This window comes from Lontra canadensis, unplaced genomic scaffold, assembly GCF_010015895.1.
Source record: "Lontra canadensis isolate GAN:19392208 unplaced genomic scaffold, GSC_riverotter_1.0 scaffold165, whole genome shotgun sequence".
Lineage (NCBI taxonomy): Eukaryota > Metazoa > Chordata > Mammalia > Carnivora > Mustelidae > Lontra > Lontra canadensis.
Window position 1 is genome coordinate 2,002,751 of NW_022631159.1, and position 17,443 is coordinate 2,020,193.

Sequence of the window (17,443 nt, forward strand, 5' to 3'; positions counted from 1 at the left end):
TCTCTGACTGACTTACTTCACTTAGCATAATACGCTAATTCCATCTATGTTGTTGGAAATGAAAAAGGTTTCATTTATTTGATGGCTGCATAATATTCCTGTGTGTGTGTGTGTGTGTGTGTGTGTGTGTGTAACTGATACTTTTATACACATTTTGTATATATATATGTATACACACTACATCTTCTTTATCCATTCATCTGTGGATGGACATCTAGGTTCTCCATAGTTTGGCTATTGCGGACATTGCAGCTATAAACATTGGGGTGCTCGTGCCCCTTTGGTTTACTGCATTTGTATCTTTAGGGTAAATACCCAGTAGTGCAATCACTGGGTCATAGGGTAGCTCTATTTTCAACTTCTTGAGGTACCTCTATACCGTTTTTCAGAGTGGATGCACCAGCTTACATTCCCACCAACAGTATAGGAGGGCTCCCCTGAGAAAGGTGAGGTTTTAAAAAATGTTTTATTTATTTAGTTGGGGGTGGGGAGGAAATGAGAGATGGGGAGGGAAAGGGACAAACAGATGCTATGCTGAGCGGAGAGCCCAGCACAGGGCTCAATCTCACAACTCTGAGATCATGACCTGAGCTGAAATCAAGAGTCCAACACTTAACCAACTGAGCCATCCAGGTGTCCCAAGAAAGTAGAAAATGTAAATACCATAGAAATGTAAAGGGAACAGTAGAAACTCAGAATGAGGCAAATATTAAAATTGGGCAAGTCTAACAAAGCCAAAAAAAGAAGAGCCAAAAAAAAGTTATGGGGAACCAAACTCGAGTGGTAATTGAGTGCTGTTTTGGCATTTTTTTAAATTTCTGCATGCACTACGTAGTATTGTTGGGGGATTGATTCTTATATTTTTCATGTAACTGTTTTCATATATATATTCAAAGAAAACAAAGTTCTTACACTATAGTTAGAGTTCTCTTTTGAGATGTTTTTCTGCTTTTAATATTTCTCTCTTTTTTGTAATCAGGTGAAAATGAAATCCTTACAACTCTGCATGCCATTTCCAGCAAAAACAAGATCTGGAGATCGTATATGGGCATGGGCTATTATAACTGCTCCGTGCCACAGACGATTTTGCGGAATTTACTGGAGAATGCAGGATGGTAATGTATTACTAGATTGAAAACAGGAGTACTGTGTTTTGATCTGTGTGAGTTTCCCCATTTCCCCACACAAGCTTGTTTTTTCCCCATTTCCCCACACAAGTTGGTTTCTGTGTGTTTGAGTCTGTGGGGAGTTGACGTTGTGTTGGCCATCAATACACGCCGTCCTCATCTGCTGCCTCAAGTCCACATCTGCAGTTCTGAGGCACAAAGCATTTGTTTAGGCTAGGGCAGAGGTTAGCCTGGATGGATGAGAAGCACAGCACCTTTGTATCTTTTTCTGCTTTTGAATAGCAAAGCAGTCCTGGTTCATCAGAGTGCTTTGTCCTGGATGAAGTCGCTCATGTCCCATCATTAGAGGAGCCAGATTTATTGGCCTAATCACTCCCGCCTCCTGGCCAGAGCTTTTAGTTTCAATATGCTCCATTTCTTCATTAGTAGGAGAACAGGAAAGAATCATCAAAGAACTAGGTGCTTTTTGTTTTTGTTTTTGTTTCTTTGCTTTTAGTGTGTGTGCGAATAATTTGCACTGCTGAGGTTTCTTTTCCACTGTGGTATTGACAAAAGTTTGCATGGTTGAACTCCAAGTTTGATTTCAAAAGCAAATGGCCTGTCTTTCCCTTTACAAAATAAGCCTCAAAAGTACATGAATGAGCTGCAGCATTTTAGCTCTCTGAATACTGGCCAGAGCCCTTCACTCTTGGTGGCCATAGAGAATATTCACCATATTGCTTCCTCGCTGTGAGTGGATGTGTTAATTTACTTTAGGAGCTGCCAGCATTTTGAGAGGGAAACAATGTTGTTTTGCTTTTTCAGTCCTGGTTTTTGGGCAGATTTTAAATATTGTTCCTTTCCATTCACTGAAAGTTGATTTGAATCTCAGAGGGTAATACTGTACTTCACCAGCACTGATAGAGAGGGCTGTGCACATGAGGGTGAGGAGATTTCACAGTATCACCCTTCTGAATGGTTTCCATAGAGACAGAACCAACAAATTCCGGTGACGTGAGGTGAAAATAAATGGACAACATAGCTTCAAAAGAATACAAACATTTTTGCTCTTACAAGAAAATTTACATCAGTTCCAGAATTTTATTTTATGGGGTCCACTGTTAAAACAAATCTTTCACGGCTGATAACATCAGTAACTAATAGAAAAAGACTTATATTTTCCTTGTGGCTGGCTATTTCTGTTCTGAGTAACTTTGGCGCTGGGATTAAAAGGAGAGAATCTCATGAATGTTTGTCCTACTGCACTACCTCCTCCTTTCTCAATCCCACAAGAATGTCACAGCCCAAAATCGTAGAAAATACTGATTATTTTGGGATAAATGTTAATGCCATGTTAAATATATCAAGCATCTTGTTTGAGCCAGATAAAATGCTTTCTTGGATGTGCAGATGCTTTAAAAATATATTAAAATACATCTAGAAGCAGAAATGAATTGAGTTAGTCAGTTGAAATAAAGAAAATGTAGGGATGCCTGGCTGGCTCTGTCAGGAGAGGATCAGACTCTTGATCTCAGGGTGGGGAGTTTGAGCCCCATGCTGGATGTAGAGATTATTTAAAAATAAAATCTTTAAACAGAAGAAGAAATAGAAAATGTAGGTCACAGACACCCCATCTTAATCACCACATTTTGCCTAATTGAGTCAGCAAAACCTTTGTATAGATAACAGCAGGTCCATGTTAGCATTTTTCTCCTAAAATGAGGGTTAATTATTAGTGTCCTTGGGCCCCAGACTCATTGTCCTGAGTTTTTTAATAGAGGCTTGTTAAGACCTTTAATACCTGTTATTATAGTCATCCAGAAAATGTGTAGACTAAAAGAAGCTCACAAATAAAAGAAGTGGGATCATATATTTATTTTTGCAAGAAAACAATTATAAAACTATCTACCTTTAGCAGGACTAATTACCTTCAGTCTAAGTTTGGGCTTATTAGAGTGTTGAGCAAGGCGAGAAAAGCTGGCAAGAGAAGAAAATATTAAATCTCAAAGTCTTTTATCAAACAAACAGTGTGTCTCGGGTATGGAGGACTATACTTGGGACGGCTGGGGTTTTTTCCTGCAGGTAATGGAGAGCCATCTCCATTTAAAAAGGGAAGTCAAATACTACACACTTCTGCACAACAGATCTTCAGTAAGTTCCTCTTTTAAGCACAGCATTAGGGCAGTAAGATAACAAAGGGCAAGTTGTGGATATGGGGCATTGGAAGGAAGATTAATGGGAATTGATCATGATTTGGGCTCAAAAAAACTGCAGTTTCTACCTTGAGAACTGGCACAACACCTTTGAAGGAATAAGAATATTCAGGAAGAAAAACTAGTGTATTTGGGGATCTAGTTGGAGGAAGAATAGGCAATGTGAAGCTGACTAAGATGTGATAAAATTTCAGAAAAAAACCTTTCCAAATAGGAATACTTAATAATATCTAAGCAGAATTATGAGTAAATCCTCTTAAAGATCAAAATAATGGAAAAAAGAAACCTTTTTAAGACAACTAATATTTGGGCAGGATTTTACCATTTCCAAATGCTTTATATATATTAACCTCCCTTGAATGCTAAGAACATAACGATATAGGTGATGTTATCTTCATTGATCACCAAGAGAAATTGGGAGAGAGATTTGGTTACTTGTCCCAATTCACAGGTAGTACGTTAAAGAATTAAGGTTGAAACCCAGGGCTTCTTAATACTAGTATCATGATAATGCAGGGAAATGTGTGAATCACTATAGTACTAAATAGAGTACAGAAGAGTATGATCTTTCTGGAGAGGAACATGGCAATATGTACTGAGAACCTTAAAATTAATTATCATATATAGTTCAAAATTCTACTTCTAGCAATTTATCTGAAGGAAATAAGACAGAGAGTACTTAATTTGAGGGTACTTAAATAAATTATGGTAAATAAGATGATTTAATGCTACATAACAGTTAAAATTATGTCATTGAAAAATATTAAAGTTATTAGAAATTGTTCATGGGATACTGTTAACAAATAAAACAGGGCATAAAACTTCACACAGAGCATAATCTTATTTTAAGTATAAATATGATTATGGTATAGAGAGAGTAAATTAATTAGCTTAATTATGATAATCATCTACCAAAATATGTATATCAAATCATTATATATTTTATTTTTTCTTATTTTATTTTATTAAGTAGGCTCCACACCCAGTGTGGGGCTTGAACTTACCACCCTGAAATTAGGAGTTGGACCTTCTACTGACTGAGCCAGCCAGGTGCCCCTGTACACTTTAAATATATACCGTTTTCTTGATTATCTCAATAAAGCTGGAGAAAAAAGAATTCTAAAGAAAAGTCACAAATAAACAGGGGGCAGATACTACAACAGAAAAATGGGCAACATACTTGAGTGTGCCTGTCATAAAAGAGAAAAAAAACATTGAAAAGAAATGCATTTGAATGGTAACTGTTGTTATCTTGGGAGTTTTCAGATAATGGGTGATTTTATTTTCTCATCTGTATTTTCCAAATTTTTATAATAAAAAGGTGTAAGATAATCAGAAAAAAGGTCAAATTTACAAAAATGGGATCATGGTATTTGACACCTGTTCTTTTTAAATACATATATCAGGAGCATCTTCATGTCAGGAATTATTCTTTTATGCATTATTTTTAATAAATGTGTAGTATTATGTATGCATAATTCTCTTTTCGGTGAACACTTAATTTTGTTGCTTTTGTTGTTGTTGTTGTTATTACTTCTTTTTCAATATTCAGTGCTGTGATGAATTCTTTGGAATATTTCTGTCTCTATTCCTATTGTATATGCTGTGTCCATGGGTATTCCGAATCTTTCCCATTTATTGGATGGACCAGCTAATTTGTGTATGCTCACGTGTGTGCCTGAACAAGTTTGTGTGTCTTTCTATATGTAAAATAATGACTCTGAATAAAATGAAAGTTCCAGATAGCCAGGCAATCTAAGCATGTCTTTGTGGTGGCAGGCCATGCTGTGTGTGAAAGTCTTATCGGATCTGAGGTCACAATTGCTTCTTGTCTGTGCCTTTTGTGTGACCCCTTTTCTACTGAGATTCCTTTTCTACTTTGTCTACAACATGTATTGTGTGCCTCATTCATTCCAGTTCACCACCCACTTAGAATTTGGCAAACTGATTTACAGTTGCTAAGCCAGGCTGTTCAAGGAGTTAACTGGAGCAAAAATGTACTCTGCTATACACCTACACACATACACACACACACACAACTATGCCAGTTAAAAGTTTTAAAATTATTTCAAACTCTTGACGTTGGACTGCTTGGTTAGGCAAGTTCCCCCACCCACTCCCTCTCAAACATAAGAAGTATTGGTTTCAAAGCCTTCAGAAAGGAAAGAAAAAGGATGGAAATATCCTGCACATGATTACCAGAACAAGACAGAAAGGGATAGGGCTTGAAAAAAAAATTTTTTTTTCCCTAATACTTTTCTGGCTTAGGAGAACAAAAACAATAGAATTACAAAACAATGTCAATCACATGTGGGAGCATGGACCCCAGTCTGACCCACTTTGGTGGTAGAGTGAGTGGATTCTGGGTGAAAAGATAGCAACTGTGTCACGAGTCCTCAGTCACCCTCTATCATATCACCTTGATGAAATCCTAGAATGTAGGTGAGGTTCGGTGGGCCGAGGTCCGGAGCCGATGACCAAGAAAGAATTCTTGAGACATCTTTGGTGCAAAATGGTGGTTTATTAAAGCACGGGGACAGGACCCGTGGGCAGGAAGAGCTGCTGCCCCGTTATCCTGAGGAGTGGCTGATTATATACACAGGAGTTGGGTAGGTGAGAACAAAGGGGGTGATGTTAGTCTCTAAGGAATTTTGGAAGCAAGGTCTCCAGGACCTTGACGGGCTAGCTATTGTTGGGAGAAAGGTTATTTATTACTAGTAGTAAAAATCTTCTTGTGAGACCCTTTAGATGTATATCAATGGGCCATATGCTTGGGAATGATTCTCGACACTTTCTTGGAGATCTAAAGATAAAGTTTCACATTTCTCCTATCAAGTGTCCTGGTTAGTGAGATTTGGGTTTAGAAGAAATTTAACTTTATTTACATTTCCTTCTACCTCAGCCTCCTTCAGTTTTGTTTATGGAGGGGAGGGTGACATTAGGGCTTGAGGAACTAAGTTACTTGCCTCTGGAAATTGTGTTATTGATAAGGTAACTTCTTTGTTTGTAGATCTCTAGGACATTTGTAAACCAAGGGAAACTCCTGTCTTGCAGGATTGTGATCTCTGCAAGTTAACTATTTGTTTCTCGCTTATTGCAGTCAGGGGTGCCTGAGGAATGTCACACACATTACCGAGGGGAGCGGGTGGAGAGGGGGTGCGAGGTGCCAGCTTTTGCTTTGTCCTCAGCCAGGCTCCTGCTCCCTCATCAACCTGATTTTATTTTCCTAAGAAAAATTTATCACTCTGAAATGATTTCATTTATTTATCTCTTTTTCCCCATGACAGCATATTATTGAGTCAGGGACTGTTATCCATTTGTTTATGATGTATCATCAGCAGAACATAGCCTAGTTCTTGGTGGTTACAGGCATGTAGTAAAGTCTGTAGGATGAGTGAAGTAATGAAAAAAGGATGAAAGTACAAAATGGATTAGCTCAAATACCTGAAGAAATATTTCTGGCTAATAACTAGAGGATACAAGACTAAAACTCTTGCTGTGCTGTCTTCTAACCATTTATATCCTTGAATTTTGATAGCTGCAGAGTTAACTTCTCCAGACTCTTAATAACTGAATAATCAGGATTCTTAAATAGACCTCTCTTAATTTCCTAGGAGTACATAGAATTTCTACTGCTTAGTATAAAAACAAAGATCCCCATAAAACAACACTTTTGTGGGGCATCTGGGAGGTTCAGTGGGTTAACCAACTGCCTTCAGCTCAGGTCATGATCCTGGAGTCCCAGGATTGAGTCCTATATCGGGCTCCCTGCTCGACAGGGAGTCTGCTTTTCCCTCTGAAAAGGTCATTCTTTGATGTTCTTCTCCACTCATGCTCACTTTCTCTCATTCTCTCTCTCTCTCTCAAATAAATAAATCAAATCTTAAAAAAATAAACCACTTTTGAGTATAGATAGTAAATTCTTAGATGCTTTCCTATTGTGGACTGTGATTGAGATAGGCTTTTAGCTAGAAGAAAGATAACAGGAAGTAAAACTTCTGTTTATATTACCGTAGGTAAACTCCCGTGGATTTAAGAACCAGGTTACAATAAAACACATACATATGATAAGATTATTCATACAGACCTGTAAGATTAAAAAGTAACTTAAAAAATAGAAATGTAAGTACTGAATATGCCCAAACTAAAGATAATATTGTTACTGTGATTTAAGTCTAAGCATCCCTACTAATACACAATTCTCAAAGAAGGCAGACTTAATTCCAGTTACTGAATTCCAAAATGAACACATCTCATGCACTTTTCTGATAGTGAAGTCACAGTTCGGACATGGCCTTTGTGTCTTTCACAGGATCACCCAGTATACTCCATACCAGCCAGAAGTGTCTCAGGGGAGACTGGAGAGTTTACTAAACTACCAGACCATGGTGTGCGACATCACGGGCATGGACATGGCCAACGCATCCCTGCTGGATGAGGCCACAGCAGCTGCAGAGGCGATGCAGCTATGCCACAGGTGAGAGGCCCATGGGCCAATGGCCATTCTCCAGTGTCTTCGGTTGTGCAGGTAGAGCTGGCCCTATTGGTGTCCAGTGATTCTCACTCTCTCTGTGTCTCAGAAACACACACACATTGGGGGCGCCTGGGAGGCTCAGTGGGTTAAGCCTCTGCCTTCGGCTCAGGTCATGATCCCGGGGACCTGGGATCGAGCCCTGCATCGGGCTCTCTACTCAGCAGGGATCCTGCTTCCTCCTCTCTCTCTCTGCCTGCCTCTCTGCCTACTTGTGATCTCTCTCTGTCAAATAAATAAATAAAATATTAAAAAAAAAAAAAAAGAAACACACACACACACAGTAGCATTATACCAGTTGGCTGAGAGAACCAAAAAATCTGCAATAGTAGCAGCTTTAGAAAAGTGGCTTTTTAAAGCTGCTATTGTTTACCATTTAACATGAGAAAACATTTGGCTCTTCTCATCCATTGTGTTGGCTCTGGTCATCCATAGTGTTAAGTTCAGGGATGTTAGGGCAGCTCTGAGATAGTATCAAGCTCCCCTCTCTGTGCCATCTTCAGTGTGAGGCCTTTGTCCTCATGGTCACAAGATGACTGGTGGGGCTTTAACCATGACCTCTGCACCCAGGAAGGAGGAAAGGGGCAAGGGTGCTGCTAGCTAAATAAGTCCTCTTGAAAGAATTTGTTGGAAACTTGCATTCACAACTTCATGCTTTATTGACAACCCCTACCTATGTGACCTGGGGGAATGCCGCTTTTATTAGATGGGCGCACTGCTGCCCCCTCCGTTCTGGAGTTCTGTTCCTCTTGGTAAAAGGGAGAACAGTTATTGGGTAGGAACTGGCGATCTGTATTGTTGAAATACCATTTTCTTTCATGAAGCATATTGTTTTAGGTTGTCCTTAAATATAAAAATACCTTGTTTTCTTGTATTTAACAATACATTGTGAGAAGATTTGCTTTAGTCAGCTTTCTAGGACATGGCTTTTATTGACTACCTGGTATTACTTGCGTGAAAGTACCATAATTTATGTAACCTCATCTCTTTTGTTACACATTCACTTTGATACCATCTTTTATTGTTACAGATGCTATTGTTTTACATCTTTAGAATAAATTTTGTCAAAAGTTCTGATTGCGGGACGCCTGGGTGGCTCAGTGGGTTAAAGCCTCTCTGCCTTTGGCTCGGGTCATGATCCCCGGGTCCTGGAATCGAGCCCCGCATCAGGCTCTCTGCTTGGCAGGGAGGCTGCTTCTGCTTCCCTTCCTCTCTCTTTGCCTGACTCTCTGCCTACTTGCGATCTCTGTCTGTCAAATAAATAAATAAAATTTTAAAAAAAAAAAGTTCTGATTGCATGGAGCACTGGGTGTGGTGCATAAACTGAATCTTGGAACACTGAGAAAATAACTTTTTAAAAGAAACCTATAAAAATTTTTTTAATCCTGATTTTTTTAATATTTTATAGTTTTAAATAAAAAATTTTTAAAAAGTTCTGATTATTTCCTGAGGATGCGTTTCTAGAAATAGAACTGCTGGGTCATGGTATAGAGTTAACAGTTGCTTTCCAGTTCCTCACCTTCCTTTGTTCTTGGCCTTGTGAGTACTTTTGAACTTACCTTCCTGGTAGAATTCTCCCGTAGATGTCATCTGGTTGGGAAATCTGCCCATATATTCATGGTATGTCTGCGATTTTGTGCCTCTGGCTCTGAATGCCCATGTAACTCTCTTTCTTGGCTTCCAGATAGAGATGGTTAAATTGGTTCTGGTACCAATTCCAATAAGTGTGTGGAGGTTTTCCCCACACCAACAAACGATTCTTTGAGAACAGCAGGGTGTCTAAGAATTCCTCTCAATTCTGACACAATCTATCTAGAGATAGCATCGGATTCCAGGGGTTAAGGGTTCAGTCTCACAAGATTGCCCCGCCCCCACCCCTACTCCACCCCACACCACTTCATATGCCCGTGGCAAGCCCATGTTATTTTCTTTGCTTCTGAGTGCCTGGCTATAAACAAGAAGTTCCCAGGACACCCTCAGTTAATTTGCTAGAGCGACTCACAGAACTCAGAAAAACGTTACTTACTCCATCACTGGTTTATTATTAAGGAAAAAACCAGAAATAGCCAAATGGGAGAGATACATAAGGCAAGTTATGTGGGAAAGGTGTGGAGCATCCATGCTCACTCTCAGCGTACACCATTCTCCTCCAATTGCCACATATTCATTGACCTAAAGTTCTCCAAACACTGTCCATTTGGGTTTTTTGAAGGTTTCATTACATAAGCAGAATTGATTAAATCATTGGCAGTTGGGTATTGATTTGACCTCCAGTCCCTTGTTCCTTCTGAGGTCAGGAAGTAGGACTAAAAGTTCCACCCCTCTAATCACATAGTCAGTTCCATTGGCAACCAAACCCCATCCGTGGACATTTTCCAAATTTAATTAACATTAAAAAAGACATTTTTGTGTTCTCCACAGTTAGGAAGTTTGGGGAGCTATGAGCCAAGAACTGTGGATGAAGGCTAAATATAAATGAAAATATGAAATATTTGGTATTCGATATATTAAAAATTTGGTCATGACCAAATATATATTTCTTATAAATCACAACATTGCAGTAGTGAACCCCAAACAAACTTGCTTAGCAGGTATGGAAAGCTCTGAATTTCCAGCCACAGGTTATTCTGCTTCCCAAGCAGCAGAGGTGGGTTCAGACTCTAACACCTGATCCTGGGTAGACAGCCAGAAAGGATGCTTCTCTGTTCTCAGCTGTTTACATTTTCATCTTATCTCAGCCTTATCCCCCTTCTTGCTGCTGCTTCATCTCCCTCCGCCTCTCTTTCTAAGCTTCCATTTCGTACTTGAAGAACCTGAGGCCTTTCTGGTTGATGGTTCAGGGGTTCGGTCCTGAACTGATTTGAGTTAATGAGCTACAGCGCTGCAAATGCTCGATTTACTTTATCTCTCTTAATTCTCATACCTTTGGGCCTATGTTTAATTTGACTCTTGAAAAGTAGCTTTGTGGTTTTTATCTTTAGAAAAGATAAATAAAATAATATTAATAAATAAAAGTTAAAATAGCAGTGTTTTTGTTTCCAAAAACAGATGGTTCTTTTCTCCCAATTTAGATTCACACTGTAAAGAGCATTGTGCTTTGGATAATTAATCTCTTTTGTATCTAGCCAACTCTACTTAATCCTCTATTAAATTTATGTTATTTGTAAAAATACCTGTTCAGAATGGAAAATATGTAAACAGTAGAGAATATAATGAAATGAACCTGCTGTTTCTCAGTCCTGTTCCACTGAGAAAGCTGTTGTTAACTGGTCAGTGTATATCTTTCTGGGAAATTAAATGCATAGCACGATGTACATGTCATGTTCCCCATCCTTTCTACCCCGATGTGCTCATGGTACATGCACTGTTATCTATACTATTAAAAAAAACAAAATTCAACTGAGCATATCTGAAGCATATCTGAACTGGCTTTATTATTAAACAGTTCACGAATTGGGCAGCATTCTACTTAGCAGGTAGAAAGGCTCCCTGAGGAGTTATACAAATGAAAGATTTTTTTTTTTATAGGAAGGAGGGTGGGGCAAGAATGTGATAGGCAAGATCACCTTCCCTTAGGGGGAATGACAGGGTGTCTTATTATGCAGATGACTGCTTCTAGCCTTTGGTGGATGGAGAAAGCCCACGTGACAGATAACCTCCTTTGTGCTTATCAGAAAATTCCTGACTCAGGGTTAAGACTACATTTCTGGAGGAGGTGGAAACTGCACTTAGCTTAGGTATTAAGCCCTGGTTTGGTGACTGGGCCTGGTGCAAGAAACACCATTTTGGGCCTCTGGTTTTCTTTTTTTTATTTGACAGAGAGACAGTGAGAGATAGAACACAAGCAGGGGGAGTGGGAGAGGGAGTGGCTTACCGCTGAGCAGGAAACCAGTTGGGGGGGGTGGGTGGGATCCATCCCATGACCCTGGATCCTGACCTGAGCCAAAAGCAGATGCCCAAAGACCAAGCCAGGGTGACGCCCCTCCCCTTTTAAAAAATTTTTGGTTTTCTTTTTAACAATCTCCATCAATTTTGTTTCCTGAAATCATGAACGTTTAGAAAACTCCCAGGATTTAGGTCCTTTCTAGCTGTAAGGTACTGCCCATGTCTCTTCTCTGAGTCCTTTTCATGAATGAGGACATTTGGCTTAGATAATCTCCAAATGCTTCTTTGGCAGTAAAATTCTCAGATGTTTTTATTTCAACCTTTTTTTATTTCTACTTGTACCCAGTCATTATCCTGTTTTTATTTCTTTTTCTTTTTTTTTAAATTTTTTTAAAAAAGATTTATTTATTTGACAGATAGAGATCACAAGTAGACAGGCAGGCAGAGAGAGAGAGAGAGAGAGAGAGAGAGGAGGAAGCAGGCTCCCTGCTGAGCAGAGAGCCCAATGTGGGGCTGGATCCCAGGTCCTGGGATCTTGACCTGAGCCAAAGGCAGAAACTTTACCCACTGAGCCACCCAGGCACCCATCTTGTTTTTATTTCTTTTAACTCTTAACATATTTAAAAATTTAAGCCAGTTTAAGATTGATTTTGCTAAATAGGGTTGGAATAGTGTTTAAAAAAAAAAACAACCCAAATTCAACTGAGTAAATTTGAAGATCTAACTGGCTTTATTTAACGAATCATGCATTAGGCAGCATCCCATCTAGCAAATAGAAAAGAGTGATAAAGGGCTACAGAAAGGGAAAGGTATTTTTTGAAAAATATCTGATGATTTAATTTCTTTTTTCAAATTTTTATTTAAATTCTAGTTAGTTAAAGTGTAATAGTAGTTTCAGGTATAAAATTTAGTGATTCATCACTTATATAAAATACCCAATACTCATCATAAGTACCCTTCTTAACATCTTTTTTTGTTTTTGTTTTTGTTTTTTTAATATTTTATTTATTTATTTGAGAGAGAGAGAGAGCATGAGAGAGAAGCAAACTCCCTGCTGAGCAGGGAGCCTGATGTGGGACTTGATCCTGGGACTCCAGGATCATGACCCGAGCCAAAGGCAGTTGCTTAAACAACCGAGTCATCCAGGCGCCCAACAAGTGCCCTTCTTAATACCCATCATCTCTATTCAGCCCATTCCCCACCCATTGCCCCTCCATAACTCTGTTTGTTCTCTGTGGTTAGGAGCCTGTTTCTTGGCTTTCCTCTCTTTTTTTTTTTCTCCTTCATTCATCTGTTTTGTTTCTTAAATTCCACGTATAAGTGAAATCATATGGTATTTGTCTTTCTCTGATTGACTTATTTGGCATAACACAATACTCCCTAGCTTTGTCCACATGGCTGCAAATGGCAAGATTTCATTCTTTCTTTATGACCAAGTAATATTCCATCGTGTGTGTGTGTGCGTGTGTGTGTGTGTATAATCTTCTTGATCCATTCATCAGGCAATGGACACTTGAGCTGTTTCCATATTTGGCTATTGTTGATAATGTTGCTATAAATACTGGGGTGCACGTATCCTTTTGAACCAGTATTTTTATATCCTTTGGGTAAATACCTAGTAATGCAATTGTTAGATTATAGGGCAATTCTGCTAACTTTTTGAGGAGCCTCCATACTATTTTCCAGAGTGGCTGTACCAGTTTGCATTCCCACCAACAGTGTAAGAGGGTTCCTCTTTCTCTACATGCTTGCCAAGACCTGTTGTTTCCTGTGTTGTTGATTTTAGCCATCTGACAGATGTGAAATGATATCTCATTATAGTTTTGATTTGTATTTCCCTGATGATGAGTGATTTGAGTATCTTTAGTCTTTGGAAAAATGTCTGTTCACATCTTCTGCCCATTTTTTAACTGGATTATTTGCTTTTAGGGTGTTGAGTTTTATAAGTCCTTTATATATTTTGGATCAGCTATGTCATTTGCAAATGTCTTCTCCCAGTAGATTCTTCAGTAGATTGCCTTTTAGTTCTGTTGATTGTTTCCTTCGCTGTGCAGAAGCTTTTTATCTTGATGAAGATCTAGTCACACATTTCTGCTTTTGTTTCCCTTGCCTCAGTTGACATATCTAATAAGAAGTTGCTTTGGCCAATGTCAATGACATTCCTGCCTGTGTTCTTCAGGATTGTTGTGGTTTCAGGTCTCATATGTAGGTCTTTTATTCATTTTGAACTTATTTTTGTGTATGATGTAAGAAAGTGGTCCAGTTTCTTTCTTTTACATGTTGCTGTCCAGTTTGAAAGAGAAAGGTTTTTATTTTTTTATTTTATTTTATTTTATTTTTTTAAGGATTTTATTTCTCTATTTGAGAGAGATAAGGAGAGAGCATGAGCAGGGGGAGGGAGTAGATTCTCCACTGTGAGAAAGCGCAACCATGGAGCTTGATCCCAGGACTCTGGGATCATGACCTGAGCCAAAGGCAGACACTTAACAGACTGAGCCACCCAACTGCCCTGAAAGAAGAAAGGTTTTTAAGGAAGTTACAAACAAAAAAGGGATTACTTAGAGCAATGTCACTTTCCTTTGGAGGACAAAAAGGGTCTTATTAGGTGAATTACCACCTCATTGGTGCTTACCAGGAAATTCTAGGCTGACCAATTAAGATTGTATTACTGGGATGTTTGAAACTATAATCAGGTATGTATTAAGCCCCAGTTTGGTGACATGAACCTAGCACAAGTGACTCTATTTTGGGCCTTTGGTTTTCTTTTTAAGAATAGAAATTGGATTTCAGTAGAATTCTGATCAGTAGAATTAATGACTCATTTTTTACATTGCATTCAGAGTTTCCCTAAGTACCACCTTTGCTTTACGTTCTTAGAAGCCACTTTGATCTCTTTAATGTTCATGTTTGAATGTGATTTTCCTTTTCAACAGACACAACAAGAGGAAGAGATTTTTTGTTGACCCCCGTTGCCACCCACAGACAATAGCTGTCGTCCAGACTCGAGCCAAGTAATTAATTTCAATCATATTTTGAACTCAGGGATAATACACATCATACTCATCTCTGTTGTTTCTCTCTGTTACTTTCAAATTGATTGGAGGTGAACCTGGTTTACATTGAGGTTGTTCAGTTTTACTTTCCCTCCCACTGTCTTCCTGAGATCTTGCCTCGTAAGTAAAATGTGTCAGAATGGAGAATATAGAAGTGGCTTTAGTTGCCTTTGCTTTATATTGAGTAACCATGTTGTTTGTTTTCTTTTTTTAAAAAGAAAATTAAAAATACTAAATAATTTCAGCAATGTTCTGGAAAGTTTGAAAAGTAGGGGGAAAATGGAATTCTCACACAATTGTTAGAATCTAGGGTATACTACTGCAAACATAGTTTATAGGGAATCTAAGTAAAACCTAGGTGTGTTATGATATAGACAAAAACAAGTGTACTATATTAGTTTAGTGCTGTAATCAGATAAACACAGCACAACTGTCCCTGGCCGGTGTATTTGTTTGCTTTCTTCTTGTAAGAACTGGGCAGTATTATATTCCCCAACCCCAAACCACCATCCCTTCAGAAGGGGTGTTCTCATATAGGATTGGAACTGGATGGTTAAGAAAGGTCTTTCTCTTTGTCTTATTGATGGTTTTCCATTCACCTAAAACTGATCCCAGGTGAAAGTGGTGACTGCTGTCTGAAGTTGGGTTCTTTAGTCCTAGGAAGCCATGTTCCTGACCCTTTCAGGAGCAGGTTCTAGCAGGAAAGGAGGAATGGGAGTGGTAAGGGTGGAGGAGAGAAACAGAAGCTAAGCTGTTGGAAGCACTTGAGATGGTGTGAAGCTCTGTTAACAATGAAAGGTCAGGTGTGAGATGGGCACACGCACGTGTGTGTGTGTGTGTGTGTGTGTGTCAGGATGAGGTGGGGTGGGGGACAATGAGGAAGGACATGGAATATGGACACTATATCACTGAAAATAAATTGTAAGGGATTTTTGTTTTCTCTTGAAAATCAAAAGCATGATTGCTCTTTGTCTTCTGTCTTTCCAGATACAATGGCGTTCTCATTGAGCTGAAGTTACCCCATGAAATGGACTTCAGTGGAAAAGATGTTAGTGGAGTGCTCTTCCAGTATCCAGACACTGAGGGGAAGGTGGAAGATTTCACAGAGCTTGTGGAGAGGGCTCATCAGACTGGGGTAGGCAAATCTCTCCTTGTGGGGGTCCACGGAGGTGTGTCCCAACTTTGAATGAATTATTTTAATGCATCTTAGTTTCTATACCTGTATCGCCTAGAATGTTAAATTCTATCCTTCCTGCCTTTTTTCAAGTTTATTTTGTTCATCAATTCCTGGCACTCAGTAATTTTTTTTTTTTTAAGATTTTATTTATCTGAAAGAGAGAGAGCATGAGGAGGGGGAGCAGCAGGAAGAGAGGGATAAGCAAGTCCCCTGCTGAGTGAGGAGCTCAATGTGGGGCTTGATCCCAGGACTCTGAGATCATGATCTGAGCTAAAGTCAGATGCTTAACCCACTGAGCCACCCAGGTGCCCCTTTGTAAATAGTTTTGAATAAATCAGTGAGTAAATGGAATTCACCAAGTATGAAACAACCCTGTCTGTCTGCTTTATTGAACATAATTTACTACTCTACAACTGCTCTCAGGGGAAGGTGACAATTAACCACCACTTTCTCTCTTGTGTCCTTTCTAGAGCCTGGCCTGCTGTGCTACTGACCTTTTAGCTCTGTGTATCTTGAGGCCTCCTGGAGAGTTTGGGGTGGACATTGCCCTCGGTAGCTCACAGAGGTTTGGAGTGCCACTGGGCTATGGCGGACCGCATGCGGCCTTTTTTGCTGTTAGAGAAAGCTTGGTGAGGATGATGCCCGGGAGAATGGTGGGGGTAACAAGGTAACGCAGCCCATGTTTCTCCACTTTTTGATTGTGCTTATTGTTTTCCCTGTCTTGTCTGATTACAAAAGTTGTTGATTTTTCTCTGAATTTAATCGGGCCATGCACGGTAATTTACAGCATACTGGTATTGAAGTCATATAAGTTAATTTAATTAGGTTGACAAAAGCATTGAAAGACTGGACATTTTAGGTGTGTTTTATATCTAACCACTTTCATTCTCAAAAGCATTATCATGCCACACAATTAGGTAAAAGACACCCAGTGAGAGATTACCATGTACACACTGTTATCTACATTATTTCATAGAGGTCTCCTACTTGTTTTTTCTGGTAATTTCTAAATGTACTCTCTCAAGTGCTTCTCATTGATAAACCTCCTCAGATTAAGAATTTAGATGAATGTCATGATTATTACTGGGGAAATTTAGCATGCTCTTTTAGACCTTTCATTGAAGTTGGACTTATTAGCCTAAGTGAATAGTCTATATTAGTGAATAATTTGAATTTTTGAAAAGCAGCTTACCACATAATAGCAAGAGGCACCTCGCTTTTTAGTGTAAAAATAGTTTCTTCAAGTATTCTTTTTTTTTTTTTAAATATTTTATTTATTTATTTGACAGAGATCACAAGTAGGCAGAGAGGCAGTCAGAGAGAGAGACAGGGAAGCAGGCTCCCTGCTGAGCAGAGAGCCCGATGCAGAACTCGATCCCAGGACCCTGAGATCATGACCTGAGCCAAAGGCAGCAGCTTAACCCACTGAGCCACCCAGGTGCCCTCTTTTTTTTTTTTTTTTTTTTAAGATTTTATTT

The 17,443-nt window shown here is 39.0% G+C and overlaps 1 protein-coding gene across 1 annotated transcript in view; it reads left to right on the forward strand.

Annotated features, from left to right (window-relative positions):
- GLDC (glycine decarboxylase) overlaps nucleotides 1-17,443 on the forward strand; it is a 93,738-nt gene that overhangs the window by 16,764 nt on the left and 59,531 nt on the right. The window contains exons 3-7 of the mRNA XM_032845503.1: nucleotides 980-1,115; nucleotides 7,632-7,796; nucleotides 14,669-14,746; nucleotides 15,776-15,923; nucleotides 16,436-16,632. Coding sequence (XP_032701394.1) covers nucleotides 980-1,115; nucleotides 7,632-7,796; nucleotides 14,669-14,746; nucleotides 15,776-15,923; nucleotides 16,436-16,632 — 724 coding nt within the window. The remainder of the gene's footprint in view (nucleotides 1-979; nucleotides 1,116-7,631; nucleotides 7,797-14,668; nucleotides 14,747-15,775; nucleotides 15,924-16,435; nucleotides 16,633-17,443) is intronic.